The 23,252-nt window shown below is 42.8% G+C and overlaps 2 protein-coding genes across 2 annotated transcripts; both read right to left on the bottom strand.

Moving 5' to 3' along the window:
• Positions 1–595: 595 nt before the first annotated feature.
• Positions 596–6,970, bottom strand: LOC308120894 (uncharacterized protein). Its single transcript, XM_080481799.1, has 5 exons — positions 6,582–6,970; positions 2,123–3,112; positions 1,654–1,941; positions 1,373–1,559; positions 596–1,139 (listed from the first exon to the last, which is right to left on the bottom strand). The coding sequence occupies exons 2-3, from the start codon at positions 3,020–3,022 to the stop codon at positions 1,930–1,932; spliced, it is 912 nt and encodes a 303-aa protein (XP_080337925.1). The 5' UTR covers positions 3,023–3,112; positions 6,582–6,970; the 3' UTR covers positions 596–1,139; positions 1,373–1,559; positions 1,654–1,929.
• Positions 6,971–11,824: 4,854 nt separating this feature from the next.
• LOC308119135 (calcium homeostasis modulator protein 2-like) lies at positions 11,825–14,396 on the bottom strand. The gene is made up of 3 exons (XM_080478976.1): positions 14,086–14,396; positions 13,239–13,848; positions 11,825–12,581 (listed from the first exon to the last, which is right to left on the bottom strand). The coding sequence occupies exons 2-3, from the start codon at positions 13,788–13,790 to the stop codon at positions 12,168–12,170; spliced, it is 966 nt and encodes a 321-aa protein (XP_080335102.1). The 5' UTR covers positions 13,791–13,848; positions 14,086–14,396; the 3' UTR covers positions 11,825–12,167.
• Between the last annotated feature and the right edge of the window lie 8,856 nt (positions 14,397–23,252).

Here is a 23,252-nt window from a genome sequence, read left to right as displayed (position 1 = left end):
CTTAAACCACGCCCCCTTCCCACAGTCCTGCTGGGTGAGAGGACTAATCCTCCTATCTCTGCTCGCTATTTTAGAACAGTAAATTCTTTTACTTACATGAGTATCCAAACATAGTGGAAGTTAATTATCACCCAGTGATTACATCTATTTCTAAAACATTTGAAAGATGGTAAGCCTTCACGTATCTCCTGTTGGTACAATCAAAATACTCAAAATGAACATACTTCCCAAACTCCTATACTTATTTCACCATCTCCCCGTGCCACCTCCACCAAACTTTTTCCCCAGAATGAAAAATATTCAGTAACTTCTTATGGACCAATAAGCGCCCCAGGCTCCGTTTATCTCTCTGTACTCACCCTGTGACAGAGGAGGGCTACAGTACCCTAATATACAGTGGTACTACTGGTCAGTCCAGCTCAGGATGCTTACGGTTCATTTTAACACAGATGATCTCTTCCATGGAGGTTATTGAGTCATACTCCTTAAAGCTCCCATTCCCCACTTGTTTGTACTCAGATGAACCTACAAAACTCAAAATGTTCTCCACTAATCTTATAGTCCAAAATATGATAAGAGTCTGGCAAGAAGTTCTGAAATATCAAAAAGGATGCGGTTTAATGCAACCACAATCAGTACAATGTAAACAATAATATCTTTAATTAATCAAGAGCAATTCATAACAGAGTGTATTGATAACAGAATGTTTAAGGCGATCACTATCAATACAATGTAATAACAATCAATACAATACCAATAACAATCAGTAGCTTTCCAACCCTCTTCCCCCTTTCAGTCCTCCCTCATTTATGTTTTGCCCAGATCTCTGCGGCAACACTGAAGTGCCTGGCCGACGATGTAGCTGTCATAGGCTCCGGGATCAGGTCCAGAATATCTTCTCTGAAGTACCACACTTTGTCCCCTGGGATCCTGGTAGAGGAGGTGTAGAACCTCTTCCCACCTGCGGAATTCATAGTGTCTACTTCGTATTCGTCACCTACGATCTAGAGAAGGCAAAAAAAAAAAGAATCACACTCAGTGTGAAGTGAGCTTCCTGTGGGCTCTCCACCTGCAGGAAAGGTTCTTAATGGTGCAATGTGATCTGGGTGACGGTGCTCAGACTCCGGAACCCCCACCACCTGGAAACGGATAAGAGGGAGAAGATGGATGGATGTGAAGTGAGCGGCCCAACGATAGCTCAAGCAGTGAACAATCAGGCGAATGGATAAGGCATTTTACAAAGAATCCAACCTTGTTTGAGCTGCTTAAATATATCCAATAGTTGTTTATATGCGATGAATAGAAATTACTATCTCATTACAATATAATAATCTTAAAACTTTGACGTCACTCAACAGCAACACATTCCTACCTGTGTTACAGTACCAGGATACAGGCATCCTTCATACGTAACGAGCAGCCACTGCCCAACTCCATTTTCCTTGTCTTCTCTTAGAAGGACTTCTTTTGGAGCGTAGCAATCACATGCAAGCTTACAGAAGCATGAGAAATCCCTCACTGTGATCTTCCCTGGTTCTGTTGCAATAAACTGAAAAAAACTGAAAAAACAGAAAAAGATACCAGTTTTCACATTTCTTCAGTTAACAGAATGGGAATAGTCTTAATTTGATTGTTTACCGAGTGACACCTTACTTGATGTACTTTCAGAGTGCCCTGCACTGTCTTCAGTGATGGGGGCACTAACTCTCCACGTGTCTCAATGTCCTCTTCAGTCACCTTGAAGAGTTTCACTGAACTCTGCTCAGACTGGTTGTGCATCAAGGATGTCAGTTCCATAGGCTACCAGCCTGCAGCCATAGGCTACCAGCCTCCTCCGACGCAGTCTGGAGCACCTTTCCCATGTGATGCCTCTGTGAAATTCCAGGTCAAGGACTTGAATCCCTTCATAAAAGGCACTGTGGACGCTAACTAGAAGGAGACCTGGGGGTTGGGGGAGAGAAAGATAGAGAGGTTGAACGTTGGGATTGAGCAAGTGGGTGAGTGAGTGAGTGTAGTGTGTAAATATATAAGGTAATATTATTGTCTGTCTCATGTTTTACTGATGAATTTTAAAGATTCTGACCAATCCATGTCAGTCCAAAAGTTATTACCCATAACAAACCTTGTTGCGGTATTGGGAAGTTGGTCCATCAGACAGGTGGACATGTCTTACTGTGGGGTGGCTGGATTTTATATGCTGCCACACTGGATCCAGGTGTGCCCAAGTCGCTACAGCATCGTGCTTTAGACTGCTGGATATCGTGGCAAAGGCTTCTGTTTGGCCCTCACTCACATGCAGGACACCAGGATGCAAAGTAACTTGTTTGTGACCTCCACCAAAGTGAGCGTCCTTGATTTCTTTGCTCCACTTACGGGTGGAATCTTCACTGTAGTCAAAATGTAAAACGACTTCATCTTCCACCAATCTCTCTTTCAGCTGCCTGATCTCTCTGAACTGGTGCGCTATGTTGAAGAGGTGAACCTTGAAACGTGGCAGGTCGTTCTTTGTTTGCTCTACCAGTTTTTCTAGGCTGGCTACTTTTGTTTCCAGAGCGGTGTGCTTGGCTTCATCCTCAGTTGTGGTACCATCAGTAGATTTCTTCAAGTATGGTGACGTTTTTGTCACCCACTCACTCCATCTCACAATGTTGTTCCTTGTGGCTGGGTCCATCACAACTGACAATGGAGATTCGTGGAGATTCTCAAGCGTATTGGTGAGAGACCTCTCCCTAAAGAGTGTGCCCTTTCTCCTGATTTCTCCAGTTTTTGCATTGATCACGGTCGTGATGTCATCTCTGTGAAGGAATGTGGGGATCTGCCTTCTCATGTTGTGGCGTCTGTTTTGTGCAACCTTCCTTCTGTCTGCCAGCTTCCTTCGTGTCTGATGCAGAACTGCAGCACTCTTTGCTTCAAGACGTTTTATTTTTTTTCTCAGGTTGCGGAGCTCCTTGTTTTTCTTCTCTAGCTTTGTCAGTGGGATCTTCAGTTTTTTATTGAGCTTGAGTTTTTTCTTCACGGACATTGTTCTTTTCGGTGTTGATGTCGTTGTACCAGAGCATGATTGTGTTGCAGCACTAATGGTCTGAGTTCTTCGGGTTGATGGAGTGTCCTCCTGGAAGAAAGAGTGAGACAGTGAGTGAGTGAGTGAGACAGTGAGTGAGACGGTGAGGCAGTGACTGACTGACAGACTGACTAAGTTAGAAAGTGAGTGAGTGAAAAAGACAGGAGTGAGAGAGAGACAGTGAGTGGGTGAGTGCTGACATATACAAGCAATTACATCTTGTTACAGGATTGAAGGGTGTCCACAACAGTTTCTTCCCTGGGCTGAAGCTCTTGTCTGGGCTGTAGGTCATCTACAGGACTGTCTCAGAAAATTAGAATATTGTGTTAAAGTCCTTTATTTTCTGTAATGCAACTAAAAACATGAAAATGTCATACATTCTGGATTCATTACACATCAACTGAAATATTGCAAGCCTTTTGTCGTTTTAATATTGCTGATTATGGCATACAGCTTAAGAAAACTCAAATATCCTATCTCAAAATATTAGAATATCATGAAAAAGTATACTAGCAGGCTATTTAACTAATCACTTGAATCGTCTAATTAACTCGAAACACCTGCAAGGGTTTCCCTGAGCCTTTAAAAACACTCAGCTTGGTTCAGTAAACTAAATCACAAGTATGGGGAAGACTGCTGACCTGACTGCTGTCCAGAGGACCATCATTGACACCCTCCATCAGGAGGGTAAGACACAAAAAGAAATTTCTAAAAGAGCAGGCTGTTCACAGAGTGCAGTTTCAAAGCACATTCACAAAAAGTCTGTTGGAAGGAGGAAATGTGGCAGGAAACGCTGCACAACCAAGAGAGAGGACCGCAGCCTTAACAGCATTGTGAAGAAGAGCCGCTTCCAGAATTTGGGGGAGCTTCAAAGACAGTGGACTGAAGCTGGAGTCCAGGTATCAAAAGCCACCGTTCAGACGTGTCCGGGAAATGGGCTACAATAGCCGTATTCCCATGGTCAAGCCACTCCTGAACTCAAGACAACGGAAGAAGCGTCTGACTTGGGCTATGGAAAAGAAGCACTGGACAGTTGCAGAGTGGTCCAGAGTCCTGTTTTCAGACGAAAGCAAGTTTTGTATTTCATTTGGAAGTCAAGGCGCTAGAGTCTGGAGGAAGGCTGGAGAGGAGCACAATCCAAGTTGCTTGAAATCCAGTGTGAAGTTCCCACAGTCAGCAATGGTTTGGGGAGCCATGTCAGCTGCTGGTGTTGGTCCACTGTGTTTCATCAAGTCCAGAGTCAATGCAGCTGTGTACCAAGAGATTTTAGAGCACTACATGCTTCCATCTGTTGAAAAGCTCTATGGAGATGATGATTTCATTTTCCAGCATGATCTGGCACCTGCCCACAGTGCCAAAACCACCAGTAACTGGTGTACTGACCATGGCATTACTGTCCTCGATTGGCCTGCCAACTCCCCTGACCTGAACCCCATAGAGAATTTGTGGGGTATTGTGAAGAAGAAGCTGAAAGACAGCAGACCCAATAATGCAAATGAGCTAAAGGCCGCTATTGAAGCATCCTGGGCCTCCATAACACCTGAGCAGTACCACCGGCTGATTGCTTCCATGCCACGCCGCATTGATGCAGTAATCCGTGCAAAAGGGTTCCCAACCAAGTACTGAGTGCATTAATTGACATTTTCAAATGTTTGATTTTGTTTTGCTGTTATAAATCTTTTTTTTTTACTTGGTCTGAGGAAATATTCAAATTTTTTGAGATAGGATATTTGAGTTTTCTTAAGCTGTATGCCATAATCAGCAATATTAAAATAATAAAAGGCTTGCAATATTTCAGTTGATGTGTAATGAATCCAGAATGTATGACATTTTTGTTTTTTTAATTGCATTACAGAAAATAAAGACCTTTATCACAATATTCTAATTTTCTGAGACAGTCCTGTATGTCGTTCAGAATTGCCTGGAGGCATTTCTTCTTCTGCTTGTACCTCTTGGAGTTCTCATTCCACTTCGCTCTGTGTTTTGTTTTGCTGTTTAGCAGTTTGTTCTCCTACAGACTTTAAAAGGCCTTTCTCTTTTCTCGTCTTATAACTGCTTGTTTCACAGAATATCAAATAATTCTTCATTTCAATAACACATTTCTTACAATTGAATTGCAACTCTATGTGTTTTCTATCTCCCACTAGCGGACACTCATTCATTCTTTGGCCCAATCTCAAATTACCCCTACACACACACACACACACACACACACACACACACACACACACACACACACACACACACACACTAGGGTTGCCACCTTTCAGAAAAAAAAATAAGGGACGCCCCTGGGCCATGGCCCCCACGGGCCCGTCCCCTGTGGGGTGCGGCACCCATAGAACTGTTGTATCTAATTTGTGTCAGTGTTTTCCGTAAAGGGGTGATGAAGAAATCAATTAGTCAAAGTTAAAGCTTGAAATGCTTTATTATAAGGAACACATTCTAATGTGTTATCACTTAACACATTGAATGAAATCTATTATCTGAAACATGGTATTAACAGGAGCACCTAAAAGATGTCTGTATGGAGTGTGCAACAATGAACTTTTAAAAATAAATTTAATCAATTTAAAACATAATGCAATTTAAAATGCGTAACTGACATTCTATGAACACTTAGAGAGGAAAAAAAGAACATACACTTCTAAACATATTCACCTGCTTATTCGAATGAGAAAAAAAAAGTGCAAAACAGACTTAACCGTCTGGTTCATCAAAACCGGTCTGTGGAGTAGGCCACATTTGAACTGATTTCACTCTTTTCCTGCCTGAATCACTTATTTTTCCAAGTGTACTTCTTGTTACTCCTTGCAGAACTGAGTAACTCTTTGTCTTTTAAAGCGCTGTTGTAAAACTCTGAACAGGACTGCTCAAAGTTGAGAGTGATAAGAAGCTCACTCCTCATGAGCTCCAAGGAGCATTTGTTCCTGCATGCACTCCATTTGTTGGCCATTCTGGAAAATATTCTTTAACATTCAATTGAGGCCTTTTTTATTAATTTATTGCTGATGTTTTGCTTGTTTTAGAATTTGAACATCACCTTTTGGTGTATTTTTAAAAGTTGTGCCACAAATTGTTATTGATGGATGAGGGAAAAGTATGTGCATGTAAAAAACAAAAAACAAACAAAAAACAACAACAACTACTACTACTACTAATAATAATAATAATAACAATAATAATGTTAAATAAAATAAATATGATTATTGTATAGACACATTTTTCTGGGTACCTCCTGAGAGGTTTTAGTACCCCCAGGGGTACACGCCACTTACCCCAGCTTGGGAACCACTGAATATACAGAAATCTCTACTACAAACATTTTAACATTTTTAATCTAGGGAATATATATATATAGATGCATTTATTTATTCAATGTTAACCTATCACTATGATTAATTGATTAGTAACACTGTAATAATAATTATTATTGTCAGACTCGAAAACCTCCACATCCTAAATATTAAATGAAATCCAAGTATATTTTATTTATCAATACAACCATGATGGTCCTTACTGTATCAGCTTCAGGGGATGCTTGAGGGATGAAAAACTGTGACACTGATGCTTGGGTCTTCTCTGAACATATCGACGGTGCTGTTCTCCTGAGGCATGCTGTTTGATATCAGACAGTCCACCGTGTGACACTGAAAACTCTCGCCGGCACACCTTGCAACTGGCTTTGTAATCGCTCCCAATGACGCTATTTAGCCAATGATGCGCCTCTTCCCACTCTCTCCTGTACTTCTGCAAACGCTTTCTTTTTTGAGGAGGACGAGGTGAGGCACTGGGTGTACAAGACATCTTTAAAATTCGGTTTGTGCAGCGCAGGATCGCTGGTGTGTGTCATCGCTTTCTCTCTCTCTCTCCAACACTCCGTGACAGCGCAAGACGCTGTCAGTGTCCGCGTCCGGTGAAATTAGGGGTGGGGCAGACGCGCCGGAGGAGCAGGGGTCCTATGTATATCCCGCCACAACAATATTGCTGGCCTTGGCATTCCCTGCGTTTTATTTTGTTTACAATTCTCATATTTAGCGGTTTGTGTGTGTGTGTGCGTGCGATTGACGGCCTGATGGACATGTCTGGTTAAATTTATGCAAATACGGAACAAACAACGTTCCGTTTTAGCTCAATACGGGACGCACCATTTAATGACCAAATACGGGACGAATCCGTATTTTAAGGGACGGGTGGCAACCCTAACACACACACACACACACACACACACACACACACACACACACACACACACACACACACACACACACACACACACACACACACACACACACACACACACACACACACACACACACACACACACACACACACAGAGAGAGTTCTAACTTCTCTCTTTCCTTCCTTCGGTATTCTTCTAAAAGGTCTGGATTGCTGCAAATCTTTTGTCTGTGCTTCTGCACCAACTTCTGCCTTTGTAGCGTCTCTAGCTGCTCTTTGTTTCGCCACATCTCCTGATCTTAATTACAAAAGTTATCCAACATTATAGAATACTACAGGTCTTGATACAAGTATATTTCTAATAATTCCTCATTCCAAATATATCCCTGTAGCAGCATTCATCCTCATGTCAACTAGCTACCGAGCTAGCTGGAGCCATTTTAGCTTCTTTTTTTTTAAATTCATAAAACAATTTACAGGAATGAACAACATGCTCAGAAATAGTGATTTTTCAACTCGTTTTGGCAACATGAACATTAATGTAGTGTTCAGCATCATTTCCGGAGCATGTTGAAAAAAAAGTAAGTCTGTAACCCATTCCTGTAATTTTTAATGAATTCTTTAATGAAAAAAAAACAAACTACATTACTAGCTAAAATAGAAAAAATAAAAATTTATGGGAAAAGTTTTTAATATTTCTGGGGGGAAAAAATCTGATAATTTTAGAGAAAACTTGTAAAAAAAATGTTTTTGAACCTCCAGTAGAACCAGTAGAACCTCCAGTAGAACCAGTAGAAGACATTTGTATGACTGTGAAAACAATATAGCCAGTAGTACCTTCACCTCTCATTTTAAACATCAGAGTCAAGTTAAATAGTTTTAAAGGAGACATATCATGCTTTTAAATCCTTCCTTTTTACATATAAATCATACAGTTGTGGTCTATACAACGCGAAACTGCAATGCTTGGGTCTGAATTCCTCATTATTATAGCTCCACAGGCCCCTTTTCAACCCCTTTTCTGATGTGCTTCTGAGAGCAACTCGTTTTGGGGCGGTCTCTTCAAATGCAAATGAGACACTTCATACCCCTCCTCCTCTCCAGGTTGCAGAGGTGACACTCGGTTCAACGTCACCCTGTTCGGCCATCTTTGTAGTTTGATAGAACAGATACAATTATCTAGCGGCGCAGAAACTTTATATTCACACATTATTTACAAAATGTCAACAACGGAAGATTTGTCCATCCAGCCATACATGTTGGAGCCAGAGTCGGACCCGGCGGAGCGAGATGAAAATGACGATGATGCACCTACAGAACAACGTCTTCATATGGATGTAACGCAATGGTGTGTTACTATATTTACACTAACTTCTCCATCCATGCCCACTACTACAATGCGTGTATTACAACGACTATTTAACACAGAAGTTACATTATAATCTAAAACGAGCACACAGCGCTAACATATGAAGACGGTGCAACTGCTAATGCTAACAAAACAATGACAGGGACGTCTTATCATCACACTTTTTAGCGTTATATACAGCTTACCGAAGTGCTCTGTTCGTCGTCTCCATAGATAGAAGGAACTGACCGCTCAATCAGACGAAGTCTTTCGGCAAATCCTTCTTTATACTGGCGGAGGTTGCTGAAGCAGTCGTCCTTAAAGTGATTCGCGCACACAAAAATGACCTTACCCACAGATGTGGGTACATTTCTGTGAAAAATAAAACTCAACCAGGCACTTCGAAAAGGTTCTGATGCTGGGAGACGGTGTAACGAAGCTTGTGGGTTACTACATCCAACAACCGAACATTTCGACTTATCCTCTCGTAACTTCGGTTGGACTACAAAATCGCAGCGAGAAACAAAAATGGCGGATTGCTCGAAATGTCGATGTCCTAATTTGGCAGTTCCGCTGAGAATACTGTGACGTCATTGTTCAAAAAACGTAATAGAGAATAGAAAAATCGAAACCGATCGCAAAATATGACCAAAACAGAATATAAAGATATCAACGGAGCACCTGAAGAGACTACTTTGAACTTTTCAGTACTTCTAAACACTCTAAATATACAACAAAATGCATTTAAGGGCTAAAAAAGTGGATTTAGCATGATATGTCCCCTTTAAACAGGATCTTTCCCCTCAGCAACTAATTTAGATTTACATCAACACTGTTACATCTAAGGCCCGGTTTACATGACAACGTTTCATGTGACAACAACTAATTCGCTAAAATAAAGGAGTGTGTTTCCACTGCGGCAGCGGACACAGACAACAATGTAGTTAGTATGCTGGGACACTGGAGGGCGCTGTTGCTTGATTTTGTCATGAAACTACACAGACGTGTGCAGAGAATAAAACACTATAAAGGTGAAGAAAATGGAGAGAACCTGACATCCGTATTGGACTGATGAGGAACCGGATGATATCAGGGAGAGTCTCAACTAATAAACTACTGATCTGGACCATAAAACTAGAATATGGACTACGGGTCGTACCACTACAGGTCGTACCACTATGGGTCGTACCACTACGGGTCGTACCACTACGGGTCGTTCCACTACGGGTCGTACCACTACGGGTCGTTCCACTACGGGTCGTTCCAGTACGGTCACCATGTTTGTTTACAACTGAATGAGCACAAGGGAGGGGGAGATGAGCAGTAACAGGCTCTGGAGCCTCCATCAGTCTCTGCAGGAGGGATTTGCGCCCTGAAAGAATCTTTCCACCTTGGGAGCCGAATTAAAAACTTTGCGGATACAGTGCATCCGCAAACTGGTGTCTTGTAAACGGACCCCCCCAAAAGTGAAGAAAGTTTTGCGGGTGTAAACGGGGCCTTACACAAAAACATTTATATCTCATGTTTAACCACAGTAGAGATTCTCAGCCAGTGGCGGCTGGTGATAAATGTCTTAGGTGAGGCTCTTCATTATTATTCAATTTCAGCCAAAGTTAACTTCATATAAATACAGTATGTTTAGAAACCACATTACAACAACATTACCTTTTTTAGATTCAGAGAGGCCCCCAGTGATAAAACATTATAGTCCTTTTAAACAGATAGTAGACAGAGAGCAACCAACAACAAAGAGCCACAACGGAAGGACGCAGCAGTCGGAGAGCTTTTAAGAACTTTTGTTGTTGTGTTGCAACTTTTGTTGTTGTGTTGCGACTTTTGTTGTTGTGTTGCGACTCTTTGTCGTTGTGTTGTAGCTTTTGTTGTTGTGTTGTGACTTTTGTTGTTGTGTTGTGGCTTTTGCTGTTGTGTTGCGACTCTGTTGTTCTGTTGCGACTCTTTGTCGTTGTGTTGTGGCTTTTGTTGGTGTGTTGTGTTGTTGGCCATTTTGGGCCACCGTAGGTTTACTTGAAATGACAGTTAGTCTGAGTTTAAAGGGAAAACAAAAGGTATATCAGGTATATTTTCAAGCAACACAGCAACCCACCTTTCAAAGCATTTAGAATGTTTTGAAAGAAACCTCAAAAAAAGAAGTGCAAAATAAACAGTTTTTTTTTTCAAGCTTTTAGATTTTCAGTCATTAATAAATATGATCATATCTAAACATTTGTAAACCTTAACAAACCTGAACACATTTGATACATTTTGAACACATTTCTGTTTGTGTGCATTTAAAATAACTATGATGGAGAAAGTTCAACTTGACCTGCAGCTTTTTTCAGCCAGATTTCTCCTTTCAAACAGTAAATTAGAAGCGAAGTGACAGTTAATAATCAAACAGTGAATTAGAAGAGAAGTGACAGTTAATAATCAAACATTAAATTAGAAGAGATGTGAGAGAGTTAATAATCAGAGACTCACCGCTTGTTATCTTCATCTCTACTTCTGGTAGAAACACCAGAAAAAACCAGAACTGACTTTCAGCAAGTCACTGAGCAGCTCTGGAGATGGACGGGTTCATTGCATTATGCACCAGAATGTTTCATTAAAATTTACTTTATGTTGAAATTGTAGTCATTTTCAGTACTAACTGTTTGATCTTGCAAAAATATAAACAATTTCATTACATAGACTGTGATCACAACAAAGAAAAACTTTCAAGTGTAAATTTAAAGATTATTATAGTTTTATTTTACCAGTCTGGTCCACTCAGGATGAAACTGGACTGTATGTGGTCCCTGAAGTAAATTGAATCATATTGAATAATTATCTTTTATACATCTTATATATATATGTATATATGTATTTATATTGTATACATCTTGTATTGGTTCAGTTATGTGCTTTTAACAAACCATAACATGTTTGGTGTTTGGTTCGTTCAATATCAACTGATCCTACAATTTGTCCTCGTGACCCGTCCCTCTGAAGAGAGGACATCTGTCTTCAGGGGGCACTGGCCCTTGGATTTTAGGGTGTCCCTACATCAGAGGTTTTATATATATATTATTATAGATAGATAGATAGATAGATAGATAGATAGATAGATAGATAGATAGATAGATAGATAGATAGATAGATAGATAGATAGATAGATAGATAGATAGATAGATAGATAGATAGATAGATTCCACCAGAGGGGGAGCCCTCTTTTGGCCAGCCACCACTGACACACACTGTTTATAATTTCAGTTTTATTGTTTGATTATAATTTGCTGACTAAGTACATTTTTGTAATATGAATCACAGTCTCTTTATTAATCCCTGGAGGAAATTCTTTATGCTTATGTGACTGAACATGGTTTTTGGAAAAAGTCTGATTAACAAATTTAAAGAAATAAAATAAGAAAAAGATGGAGCAAAGACAGACCTTCAGTGAGAAACAAAGAAATCTCAATAAGGAAGCTGATGTGAGAGGCTTTTTTCAAATTTGTAGATGATGAAGAATGAAAAGTTTTGGAGTTGTTTTGTTGTCCAGTGTGTTTTCTTAAAAAACATACTGTTAAAGACAGGGTACTGTCAGCTGAATATATCCATCTCTTTGTCCATTGTCTTTGCATCATTCTCCAGATTTCTTGTGGCCCATTTGTGTAGGCGGCTGTAGAGAGGAATGTCCTCTTTGTCGCGGTACAGGTACACCCCAGTCACTCTGTCCCAGTCAGTGTTGCAGATTTGATTTGCCTTCTGGTGCTCCTCCTTCTCCTCCTTCTCCTCTTTGTCCAGACACACGAAGCCAAAGAAACTCTTCACCTGCTCTGCAGCCAGGAGACGAGCATGGGTGTTTGCTGTGCGGTCAAACAGGTTCTTTTCATTGGAGCGATACAGCTCCCAGTATGCCTCCTGTCGGTATCCGAATGGAGAGGAGCAACGCCTCATGCACAGAATGAGGAGGACCATCACAGACATTCCTGCCACCAGCAGCCAGCCCATCATCTGAGAAGAGCAAACAGACAACTTACTATGAATTCTTTACATTTACAATTTACTGGAGTGACTCCAGCTCCATCTGTATCCCTCCAATGTGTTGCTTCTTTTCTTTATCCCCTGACCTCCGGCTTCCCCTGTCAGCTCCACAATAAATATTCCAGCACCACAATGTTCATTCAAAAGGAGTTTTTGTGCACAAGCCTGGTTTAGAAAAATGTTCCCTTGACTTGTTATAAATCTCACATGGACATGATTAGCTGCTATACACACAACATTCACTTCCTGATACTTTTCAGTGTAGTCTGTTGTTCTGTTTTTTGTTTCTTTCCTGTTTCCTGGGAAGATGTTCTGCACCTCCAATTCTGTTCATTCTTCCTGTTAAAGGAAGTCTACATTCTGTAACGACAGCATGCATTACTAATTTTACAGGAAGCACACCACAACTGAAAAATAGAGTGTAGAAGAACAGAGTGTATGTGTTCTCAAGCGAATCAGAGATTAGAAATGAGGTCCACAGCCTGAATTTAATCTGAGAGCGCTCAGAAGAACAAAGCATGACAACCACTGACAGCCTTCAAATATCACACTCGTTCTCAGGAGTGAACAAATTCAAAGTAATATTTAGGAAATCATACGAGTCAAGTAGGAGATGAAAAAGACAACCTGCGATTCATACTTCAGCCGTCGTTCAATCACAGGCCAGAACTTCTGCAGATCCTCTGGAACAGTTCCTTCACAGGGAAATTTGGCCAAGACTTCAGCCCCCGTGTGTTTGGGGAGACCCTCCAGTGTGCTGGGCTCCACAAACTCTATGACAGCACACGTGTACGCTTGGCCCTGAAGCAGAGAAATTACTGTCCATGTGAGGGGAGCCACCACAGCTCGACCGATCATCGTCCCCAGCAACGCAAAAGCAGCTGCTCCTGACAGCTTCCGGCAGTTTCTCAGTCGACACTCGGACACCAGGTCCCAGGTGCTCTTGTTCATTATAATTCCCACCAGGAAAAACACCAGTGCCGGCACTCCAATAGTAGCCAGGCCGTAGCGGTAGTTCCTCCCAGAGGAACAGGGACAATTAAAAGCAAAAACGTTGTATGCAGTCTGGCTGGCCACGGTGCCCAGAGCAATCAGGCCGTTGAAGATCATTACATCTTTACTCTTGAAGAAAAGGGACACAAACTTAAAGTTCTCTGTGACCAGTGCAGCTGCAGCCATGTTGGAAAGGAGGGTCTCTTCTACAGTGAAAGTGAAGAACGGTGAATGTCTTCAAAATCTACACAGACAGAGAGAAACAGATACAGTTCTGCTTTTAAATACAGAACTTTGATTGTCACATTGCTGTGTGATTGGCTGAGTTTTGTTTTACTGACAGAATAGATATTAAAAACAAATAACTTTCCATAAACATAGCAAAAACAACTAAAGAGAAGCCTCCTGGAAGTTTCCCATGAAATAATTTGGCATTTTGAAAAACAAAGAGCCGCTGTTAAAAGTAGTCATGCAAACTTACACTCTGCCAGCATCCTCAGGCAGTCACCTGATTCATTTTAATTCGTTGTAAACGTCCTGTGTCGCGTTCACCATCAAGAATGCCGAGCAGAAATAAGATGAGTCCACAACATAAAGATCGACTTGCAAAAGCTTCTTTTGCTTCTTGTTCTCAAAGTCAGCAGGCCGGGCACCAGTATGACTCACAGTCAGGAAGTACCCGGCAGTTTCCACCACAGCGCAAAAAAAATAGAAACGCTGTGATCTGTAAATGAAAACATGTGCTGAGAATCACAGAGCAGCGCATGAGAGCAGCAGCTACTTTAAGGAGCCAGTATGTAGCCTGGATTCCTGTCTCCTGTCAGGACACAACATTTATAACCACATGGGGGCGCCTTCAATTTCTTTATAACAATCCTACCCAAGTACAAACAAGTATAAAGAAAACCTTCCTGTTTGGAGAATGTCACATGTGTGAGCCAGACTGACTCTGCTCCTGATATTTGATCTGTGTGCAAACTGCAGTTTGTTCAGCCTGAGTCATGCGCACAGCAGAAAGATGAGTTTGTGTCCCTGAGACTTCCCATCTCTTTGTCCCATCTACACTGTTACTACAGTGTTTAGCGTCTTCATCCAGACGGGTCCTCTTTTCAACATGTGCTGTATATAAATGAGTAGTAGTACTACAGTAGTTTGTGGTCTTGTTAGCGGCTCTATGACATTGACACTGAGAGGGAACTAAAGAGAAACTTCCACATGTATTGTTCTGTTCAGGACAGTATAAAGAGGAATACCTCTGAATGATGTAAACCTGATGTGTTGATGTGTAATAAAGATGATGGAGCCCTCAGAGCTCACATGTAAACAGAAACTCACCAAACTACTGTTGAGTAAGTGGAGATTTTCTTACTTGAAGTAGTATCTTTGTGAGGCTACTATTTCTATATAATATATTAAAAGACAGTATATTTGGTCAAAGCTGAATTTTATTCAACAAAGAGTTATTACTTCATATTTTTTACCTTCGCCAATTAACGTTGGGGCAAAAGTTATGTTTTAGTCCATATATGCTAATTAGTGCAGATGCTGATGCTAATGTGTATGCTAAATAGGGTGTGTGCTAATGCAGTGTGCATGCTAATTAGCTTGTATACTAATTCAAGTGCGTTATGCCCGATGGCGGTGGCTTTCTTTTGACTGTGATCAGACTCTCAAGCAACGTGTGAAGTTAGAGCCAGATCCAAGCATGTATACCCCACTTCCTGTTTCCAACACGTGACGCCATGGCTGATGGTTGTAATTGTTGCATGGCTGTGTTCAGTGGCGCCGCCAGCCGGACGCGTACAGTTTTTTTGAAGGTGTGAAAAAAATTTATATTTTAAAGGGTTGTTTTTTTCATTGCCTGTTTCTTCTTTACGCAAATGACAGCAATCTGCCACCCCCTCGAGCACTGGCGGACAACGGGGGGTGGGGAGCTGCGCATACCATGGAATTGAATCCCAGCGCTGCACCGTATCAAGTTTGAGGTCAACTGATCACGTTCACTCTATTTACATTGCACTTCCTGTTCCATGGTGAAGGTATTCAAAGCCACGCCCTCAAATGGTGTTATGATTAAGATTCATCATATGGTTGTGATGATGGCCGGGCTATGATGAAACGTGTCAAGTTTGAGGTCAATCAGAGGCCTGTACTACGGACCGTGATCAACAGATCCAGGATCTCTCTCAGTTTCCTGGGTTGACTTGTCGAGATGTGCGCGATCCTGATCACCGTTAATACGAAGCAGGTTATCAACTCGCTGGTTCAACCCAGACCTCGGTGTGTGAGTTCACATGAAAGGGGCGGAGTTTGCAGCGTCTGATCAATCACACACACGGAGAAATCCTGCAGCGCAGTTTACAGATTACTGAAGGATCAGTTATTCTCTGAGAAAATCCATCCATCCATCCATTTTCTCCCTCTTATCCGTTTCCGGGTGGCGGGGGTGGCAGTCTGAGCACCGTCACCCAGATCACAATGCACTGATTAAGAACCTTCCTGCGCGTGGTGAGCTCATGGGAAGGCGGCGCCCAGCGTGGGACATGAACCCTCTACCTTGAGATTGAGAGTCTCATGCTCTACCAACTGAGCTGGCCGGGGCATCTCTCTGAGAAAATGAAGAATTAAAACTCATCCACCATAATTTGGATCATTGTGGATATGGTACGGGAGAACAGCACCATCAGACTCCGAGAAATCAGGGACAGAGTCATTGCTGATGAAGGAATTATTGTATGTACGCAAAACATCTCACAATACTGCAGCAGTTTGTAGCAGTTTGTTATGACATGTAGGCATCAGCATGGCACACACACACACACACACACACACACACACACACACACACACACACACACACACATAGGAAACTGATTCACGTAGGCTTAAGAGGCTCCCATGGGGGGGGGGGGGGGGGGGGGGGGGGGTGGTTGCATTCCAAAGGGCAATAAAACAATAAAAACTGTAACAGGAGACGACCCCCACTCAGAGGTGTCTTTAGAAAAGCTAGGAAATACAGGGAATTGGCGCTTTTCCTCTGCGAGCCAAAAAGGAAGAGTTTTCCTTTTACTGACAATGTCAACTTTGAGAACATTAACAATGTCAGCTTGACCACAATAGACAGAGTTCTCCAGCGTCAGGGTACGCATAAAGAAGGCCTATAGGGTACACTTTGAGCGCAACTCTTATCGAATCAAAGACCTGCGTCACCAATATGTGCAAGTAAGTGTATGCAGCCTGCAGTACTACTGTACAATACTGTGCTGTTGTATTGACTGTTCTGGACACTTTCACAGAGGATATTCCGGTTGGACTTGATGGACTCGAGTACATCTTCCTGGATGAGGTTTGGTTCAACCTCATGAAATGAAGGCGAAGAGGCCGTAACATTATTGGCCAAAGAGCTACTGTTCCTTAACAGGAACCTTTTCCTAGCCAACGTGGGGGTAACATCACTCTTTGTGCTGCCATGACTTCAGAGGGGCTTGTCCACCTGGCTCATACAACACCCAACGTCTCCTCACCTTCCTGGCAGAGCTGTGAGACATCCTCCTGCAGATCATCCCATTTATGTTATCATTTGGGACAATGTTTTTTTCCATCGAATGAACCAGATTAGAGAGAGCTTTAACATCAACCAACAATTCCTCAATGTCTGTCTGCCACCCTACTCACCTTTCATCAACCCCATAGAGGAGTTTTTCTCATGGAGGTGGAAGGTGTATGACCGCCAACCTTACACAAGAGAGAACCTTCTCAGGGCTATGGACCTGGCCTGTGATGACGTGCCGGTGGAGGCCTTCCAAGGCTGGAACCGCCACGCCAAGGCGTTCTTCCCACGTTGCCTGGCAAGGAACAATGTTGCCTGCAACGTAGGTGAGGTCTTGTGGCCCGACCCAGTGCAACAACGTGATGCCACATAATGATTGTGTGTGGCATAAATACTGTAAATAAAGAATATCAGACCCTGAACATTGTTTTCAATGAATATTGTTGTGTGTAATGGATCCTCTGTAGTGTTTGTATATATGGTACCAATTTGGATATTTATCTGAAGCCTTTCACCATGACCGCCGTCTGAATGATCCTGTCGCAAATATGCGACTACATTGTTATTGACATCTAATGTGACTGACATCACGAATAAGCGCCGGAGGAAGTGGCAAAAAGTTAAAGCTGTGCTCTTTTTTTCTCATTCTCCTCATTCTTTCCCTCATCACTTTGTCTAGATTTTGGCTCCTATTGCACAACCACTTGGATAAACATACGCAGACCAGTGTTGCCAGGTTGGGCAGGTCTCCCAATTGGCAAACTAAATTATCATACCTTTTAACTTTGTTTGTTTGGTGCATTTGTGTGCTTATGATATGTTTATTACATATGTAATAGTTTAACAGCTTTGACATGATTCCTCCTGAGGTTGAGATTTGGGCTGGTTTTTATTGAGGTAGATGTGTTTTACATTGTTTGGGCTGGCCCTGGTGCTGTTCGGTGTGGCATCCACATTTACAGAAGTAAATGAGCGTCTGCACATGTGCTCGCTCAACCCAGTCTCACTGCAGTTTGTCACGAAATGGTCACGAAATTCAATCTATTTTTCGTGTTCTGTGACCCGTTTTGCCCCCTTTTTTTGTGTTCCACATAACGAATTGCAAACACACACATTTCAATTGGGCTTATCTTTCGTGTCTGGGTCAGGTTTTTTTCCCTATTAGACAGCTCATATGCTGTGATGTTTTTGTTGTGCTTTTATCCCGATAATCAGGCATTAATTAATTCTACTGTATGGCCAGTCCACACTAATGACTATAAAGTTCCCATTAAAGATGTGTGCTTCCACACTGACAAGCATTAACATTTTGTGAACACCTGCTCTCAGCAGGTATCGTGCGTTTAACTGCATAGAAGCTCCGTTTCCTTTCAAATATAAAAGGCAAAACAATATCCAAGCATTTTGTGGATGAAGTGAAAAACACTGGTGATCTTTGTGGTGTAGTGGAGCCAACGGGGGGACAGGGTGCTGCTGCTCTGGACCCACGGTGACACTGGGAGACACCCCCAAACGAAACTGTCCTCCTCAGGAAAAATACCAGATAGGTCGTTTTTACATGCCTTAAATTGCGACCAGGAGTTACGTTTTTACAGCGCCCCCTAGCGTCATAATGACAGTGTCGTCATTATGAAACCGAGTTGAAACCTATGAAACCTCCTTTTTGTTTCAATAAACTTGATAGCATTCAAAGATATTACAGAAAAAATGCAAAAGCAGTTACAATCAGCATATATTAATTGTATTCAAAAGTATAATAGAAAGTGCTATATGAAAACGAGACAAGGGAGATTGAAATAAAGAAAAAGAAAAACAGAAAAGAAAAAAAAGGATGCAAACAAACAAAGCAAATTAAACCAGGGGAATAGTTAACTATTATATACTATATCCTGAACGTATTACACACAGACACGATTCTTCTTCTTCTTCTTCTTCTTCTTCTTCTTCTTCTTCTTCTTCTTCTTCTTCTTCTTCTTCTTCATCCTTTGGAGGCCTGGAGGCCAGGTCACTATTGTTTTTGGAATGTTTCTTATTATCATCATTATTATTATTCTTTTTATGCAGCAAATAAACTCACCAAATGTGGCACGCTCATAAAGACTGGCAATAGAATTAAGGAAAATGTAATAACCCCCAGAGTGCTAAAATGTCTCTCTAGCGCCACCTAGAAAAACCAAAACGGCCACCACGGCCCGTAGGAATGTCGTAGAGAGATCAAACCAAAACTCAATTGTTTGTCTCGTCGAGAACTAAAAATCACACCCTGGTACCCCAGACATAAATCCAACAGGAAGTCCGCAGTTTGCCTTTCAATGTATGATTTTCGGGAGATGACCTATAGACAGATTTTTAACACTACAACACCATTAAAACAAACAAAATGAGGGGCTTTCCAGAGGGGACTTTTGACGACATGATTAGAGTGTATGATGGGCGTTTCAAAAAAAATAAAGGCAGGACCAGAGAAGAGAATAAAAGAAGGGGTCAAGCTCTATACAAAACGGTCTTTGACCGGTCGGAGACTCTGAGATTTGCCTGTTTTAGGATTTTAACTCATTTGCATCCAAGTCTAGCTTCTCAGCTGATTTTTGCTTCGTGGATCAGTTTTTTACCAGTAGAGTTGGAGAATTAGAGAAAAACGCTTGTGGGATCACCGATCAGGTCATCTGGCCCAGAACAATACCCCTGATTGGGACCATGACATTAATTGGCGAGCTACAGCCAGGAGGACAAGGCACACCAGCGTGACTTTTCCTGTGGAGAGAGACCTGACTCAGCACACCGTGGCCACAACGATTGGAAGGTAAGCAGAGCAATTTATTCTGTTAAATTTTGTGTGCCTGATGTCTGGTCTCCACCCAGGTATAACCTTGTTGGATGAAATTAATCCAAAAGAACCTAAATAAAAGTTAAAGTATTGATGATTTATAGATAGGGCGGTTGGAGTTGGATGCAAACAAATAAGTATATGTCAAACAAACCATGGAGCGGAAAGAACGAGTGAAACCTGCATGAATGTGTTTATTGTCTGCTGGCTGTTGTGTTGCTTTGCAATCCTGGGAGGGACAGTCTGGTCAGTACAATAGACGCAACATAGGGGCCATAAGGTGTAAGGCTGGACCTATACCATAGAAAGGCCGAGAAAGGCAATTTGAGAAAGATAAGAAGACTTCATGGTTTGTAGTGTGTCGTTGTCATAAGTATTAGTCTAAAGCACGCTTGTGGCTGCCGCTGGAATTTGCCAAGTGAGTACAGCTGGGTGCTGTGTGCACGTGGCTTAGGGCCTGGTCTAAACGGGCAAGCAGGTGCAGAGTGCACCAAGCTCTAAGAGGGAGCTGAGAAAAAAGGTTGTGCTTCAACCGCGGCCTTTCCAAGAAGGGAAGAAGAGTGCCAGGGTGCACTAAAGCTCCAAGAGGGAGCTCAATCAGCAGAAGAGTCTGTCGCAACCAATGGATACCGTGGTTATCGTCTTATAAAGAGCCCAGCTGAGTGCTGAGTTGTTGAAAAGAACTTCCAGGCTGAATGGATGGGTTGGAAAATATCACGCGAGGTGCCTTATAAAACCCAGAGGGAAAGTGTGAATGTGAGTGTGAGTGTGGGGTACTCAAAAGGAGAAGTGACAGCTGGCCAAATGTGTAAATAAATGTAAAAATGAAATATATATAATATAGTGAGAAGTAGGATAATAGTGTAAATAGACAAGGGAGAGCTCCCCAGACTGAATGATCCTCTGACAGAGACTGACTGAGCAAGGAGAGCGCTCAAGGCTGAGCAGCACAGTGGTGCAAGATAGAGAACGTGAGGCAGCTGCACGACCAGACAAGACGAGGCTATATAGTACTGGGAGCTTGTGTGGCGTTACTCTTGTTTGTAGCGGGACTGGTGTTATAGATAAAAGGTTGTATTTAGGACAGTGGGGTAAAAGATTAGACCAAATACATTTAAATCCACCTTGGAAAAAGACGTGTTTGAGTTCAAGGGGAGTTAATTTGTTGACGATATAAAGTGAATAAAAAGAAAACTTAGTAAACTTAATCTATACTAAAACTGGAAGGTAAAATAGTAATTTCTCCTCTTTCTCTCGTCCCCTGCTCTGCAGTATACTGTGGGTGTGCGCCTGTGTGTGAATGTTTTTCTTTTTTCCTCTCTGAAAGACTCAGAGTGAAGATTTCTCTCTGTGCATGAACGTCTCTGCCGTGCTATTGTTCGATCCCTCACTCTCTGTCTCTGTCTCTTTTTCTCTCCCTCTCTGAGTGAGGATTTCTCTCTCGCTCTCTCTCTCTCTCTCTCTCGGTGCATGCTGGGAGTGCGGAAGGGCTGGGAGCGTGTGTGAGCAGGGAGCGTTTGTCACGTTTTTTTTTTTTCTGTATTTTTCATTGTTAATGTCCACAATCAATATAGTTTAATAATCACAGAGCACTTTTTTTGTTTTATTTCGTTCTTTCTCGGGGGTTTCGGTGGGTTTGCGTGGTCTGTGTTTGCCGGCGACTGGCTGAGGCCATGTCGTCCGAGCTGAGAAAGCTCACCCGCAAACACGGGATCCGCATCTCGACACCTTTCCCCTGCAGCGTGGAGCAGATTGCTCTGGCTGTGGGGGAGAAGGTCGGGTACAGCAGCGTGAAGGCGGCAGCCTGGATGAACGGCGCCGTGGTGATCTTTATGGACCGGGTGGAGAAGGCCAACTCCGTTGTGGAGACGGGAATCACCGTGCTGGACAGGTTCGTCCAGGTGCAGCCGCTGTCATAGCCTGCTGTCCGGGTGATCCTGTCCAACGTCCCTCCTTATGCTCCAGATGAGCTCTTAACCAAGGAGCTTTCCAGATTTGGAAAAGTCGTATCTGGCTATAAGGAAATCCTGTCTGGAATTAAGTCTCCGCTGCTGAAACACGCAATATGTTTCAGAAGACAAGTATTTATGATACTCAACAACCGGAACGAGGAACTGAACCTCAGGTTCCGTGTCAGAGTAAATGATTATGACTACGTTGTCTTCGCGAGCTCGGCTGGCATGAAATGCTTCGGCTGTGGTGAGGAGGGACACACGGTGAAGTCCTGTCCGCGGCGGGCTGAGTCGGCTCAGCCCGGTTCCGCGGAGTCCCGCGGCGCTGCTGCCACGGCCGCAGCTGCCCCGGTCCCGGGGCCGCGGGCCTCCGCCTGGGGGGTGCCCCCCCCGGGGGTGGCTCCGCGATCCGGGCTCCCGGGAGACGCGGTGGCCGGAGCTCAGTCCGAGCGGCCGATCGCCGCTCCTCGGGCTTTACCGAGGAGACGCGCTGCTGTGACCGACCAGGAGAGCATCAAGCACGGGGTGAGTAATGTAAATTACCCGGGTGAAGTTCTGAATGTGAGCGTGAGTGAGGAGAGTATGTCGGGTGGAGCTGGGGAGGAAGGAGGAGTGAATGACACTGAATGCAGCGTGAATGAAAGAAATGTAAATATCACTGGTGAGGTGGAGGGAGAAAAAAGAAAAAAAGAAAAAAAAGTGGTTGATAAAAAGAGTGAGCCAGTTGTGGAGCAGTAAAGAGAGGAGGAAGGAGAAGGAAGGAGCAGCAGAGCTGATCAGGTGGAGGAGGCAGGAGGGAGCAGCAAGGCAGAACAGGTGGAGGAGGTAGAAAGGAGTGCAGCATGGGCAGAACAGGTGGAGGAGGTAGAAAGGAGTGCAGCATGGGCAGAACAGGTGGAGGCAGAGATGGAGGAAGAAATAATTGAAAAAAATAAACCTGCAAAAAGGAGGAGGAAGAGAAAAAACAGTGAAACAAAGAAAATCTGTGGGGAGAATCGGGTGTCAGAAGACAGTGGAAATGAATATGTGTCAGATAACAGCGATATTTCTTTTAACAGTTCTCAAAAAACCAAAACACCGTACAGTGCAGAAAAATGTTTTTAAACTGGGTATTTTAAATGTGAACGGAGCCAGAGATCGGAGAAAAAGACAAGCAATCTATGAGACAGCCACACTTAAAAAGATAGACGTCCTGTTCCTTCAAGAAACCCACAGTGATTTTAGTAATGAAGCTGAGTGGAGGAGGGAATGGAAAGGGGAGGCCATTTTATTTTAAGCCACCACACTCCTCTCAGTGGAGGAGTGGGCCTCCTCTTCTC

This window comes from Lipophrys pholis (assembly GCF_963383615.2).
Source record: "Lipophrys pholis genome assembly, chromosome: 1".
Taxonomy (NCBI): domain Eukaryota; kingdom Metazoa; phylum Chordata; class Actinopteri; order Blenniiformes; family Blenniidae; genus Lipophrys; species Lipophrys pholis.
The sequence above is the reverse complement of the archived record's forward strand: the minus strand, read 5'-3'. Positions and strand labels throughout refer to the sequence as shown.

What these genes read in the sequence shown, in the direction of transcription:
- LOC308119135 (XM_080478976.1), bottom strand. Translation starts at nt 13,790, where the DNA reads ATGGCTGCAGCTGCACTGGTCACAGAGAACTTTAAGTTTGTGTCCCTT. An exon ending in GGCTGAAGTATGAATCGCAG is followed by an intron (nt 12,582 to 13,238) that starts GTTGTCTTTTTC and finishes TGCTCTTCTCAG; the next exon opens with ATGATGGGCTGGCTGCTGGT.
- LOC308120894 (XM_080481799.1), bottom strand. Translation starts at nt 3,022, where the DNA reads ATGTCCGTGAAGAAAAAACTCAAGCTCAATAAAAAACTGAAGATCCCA.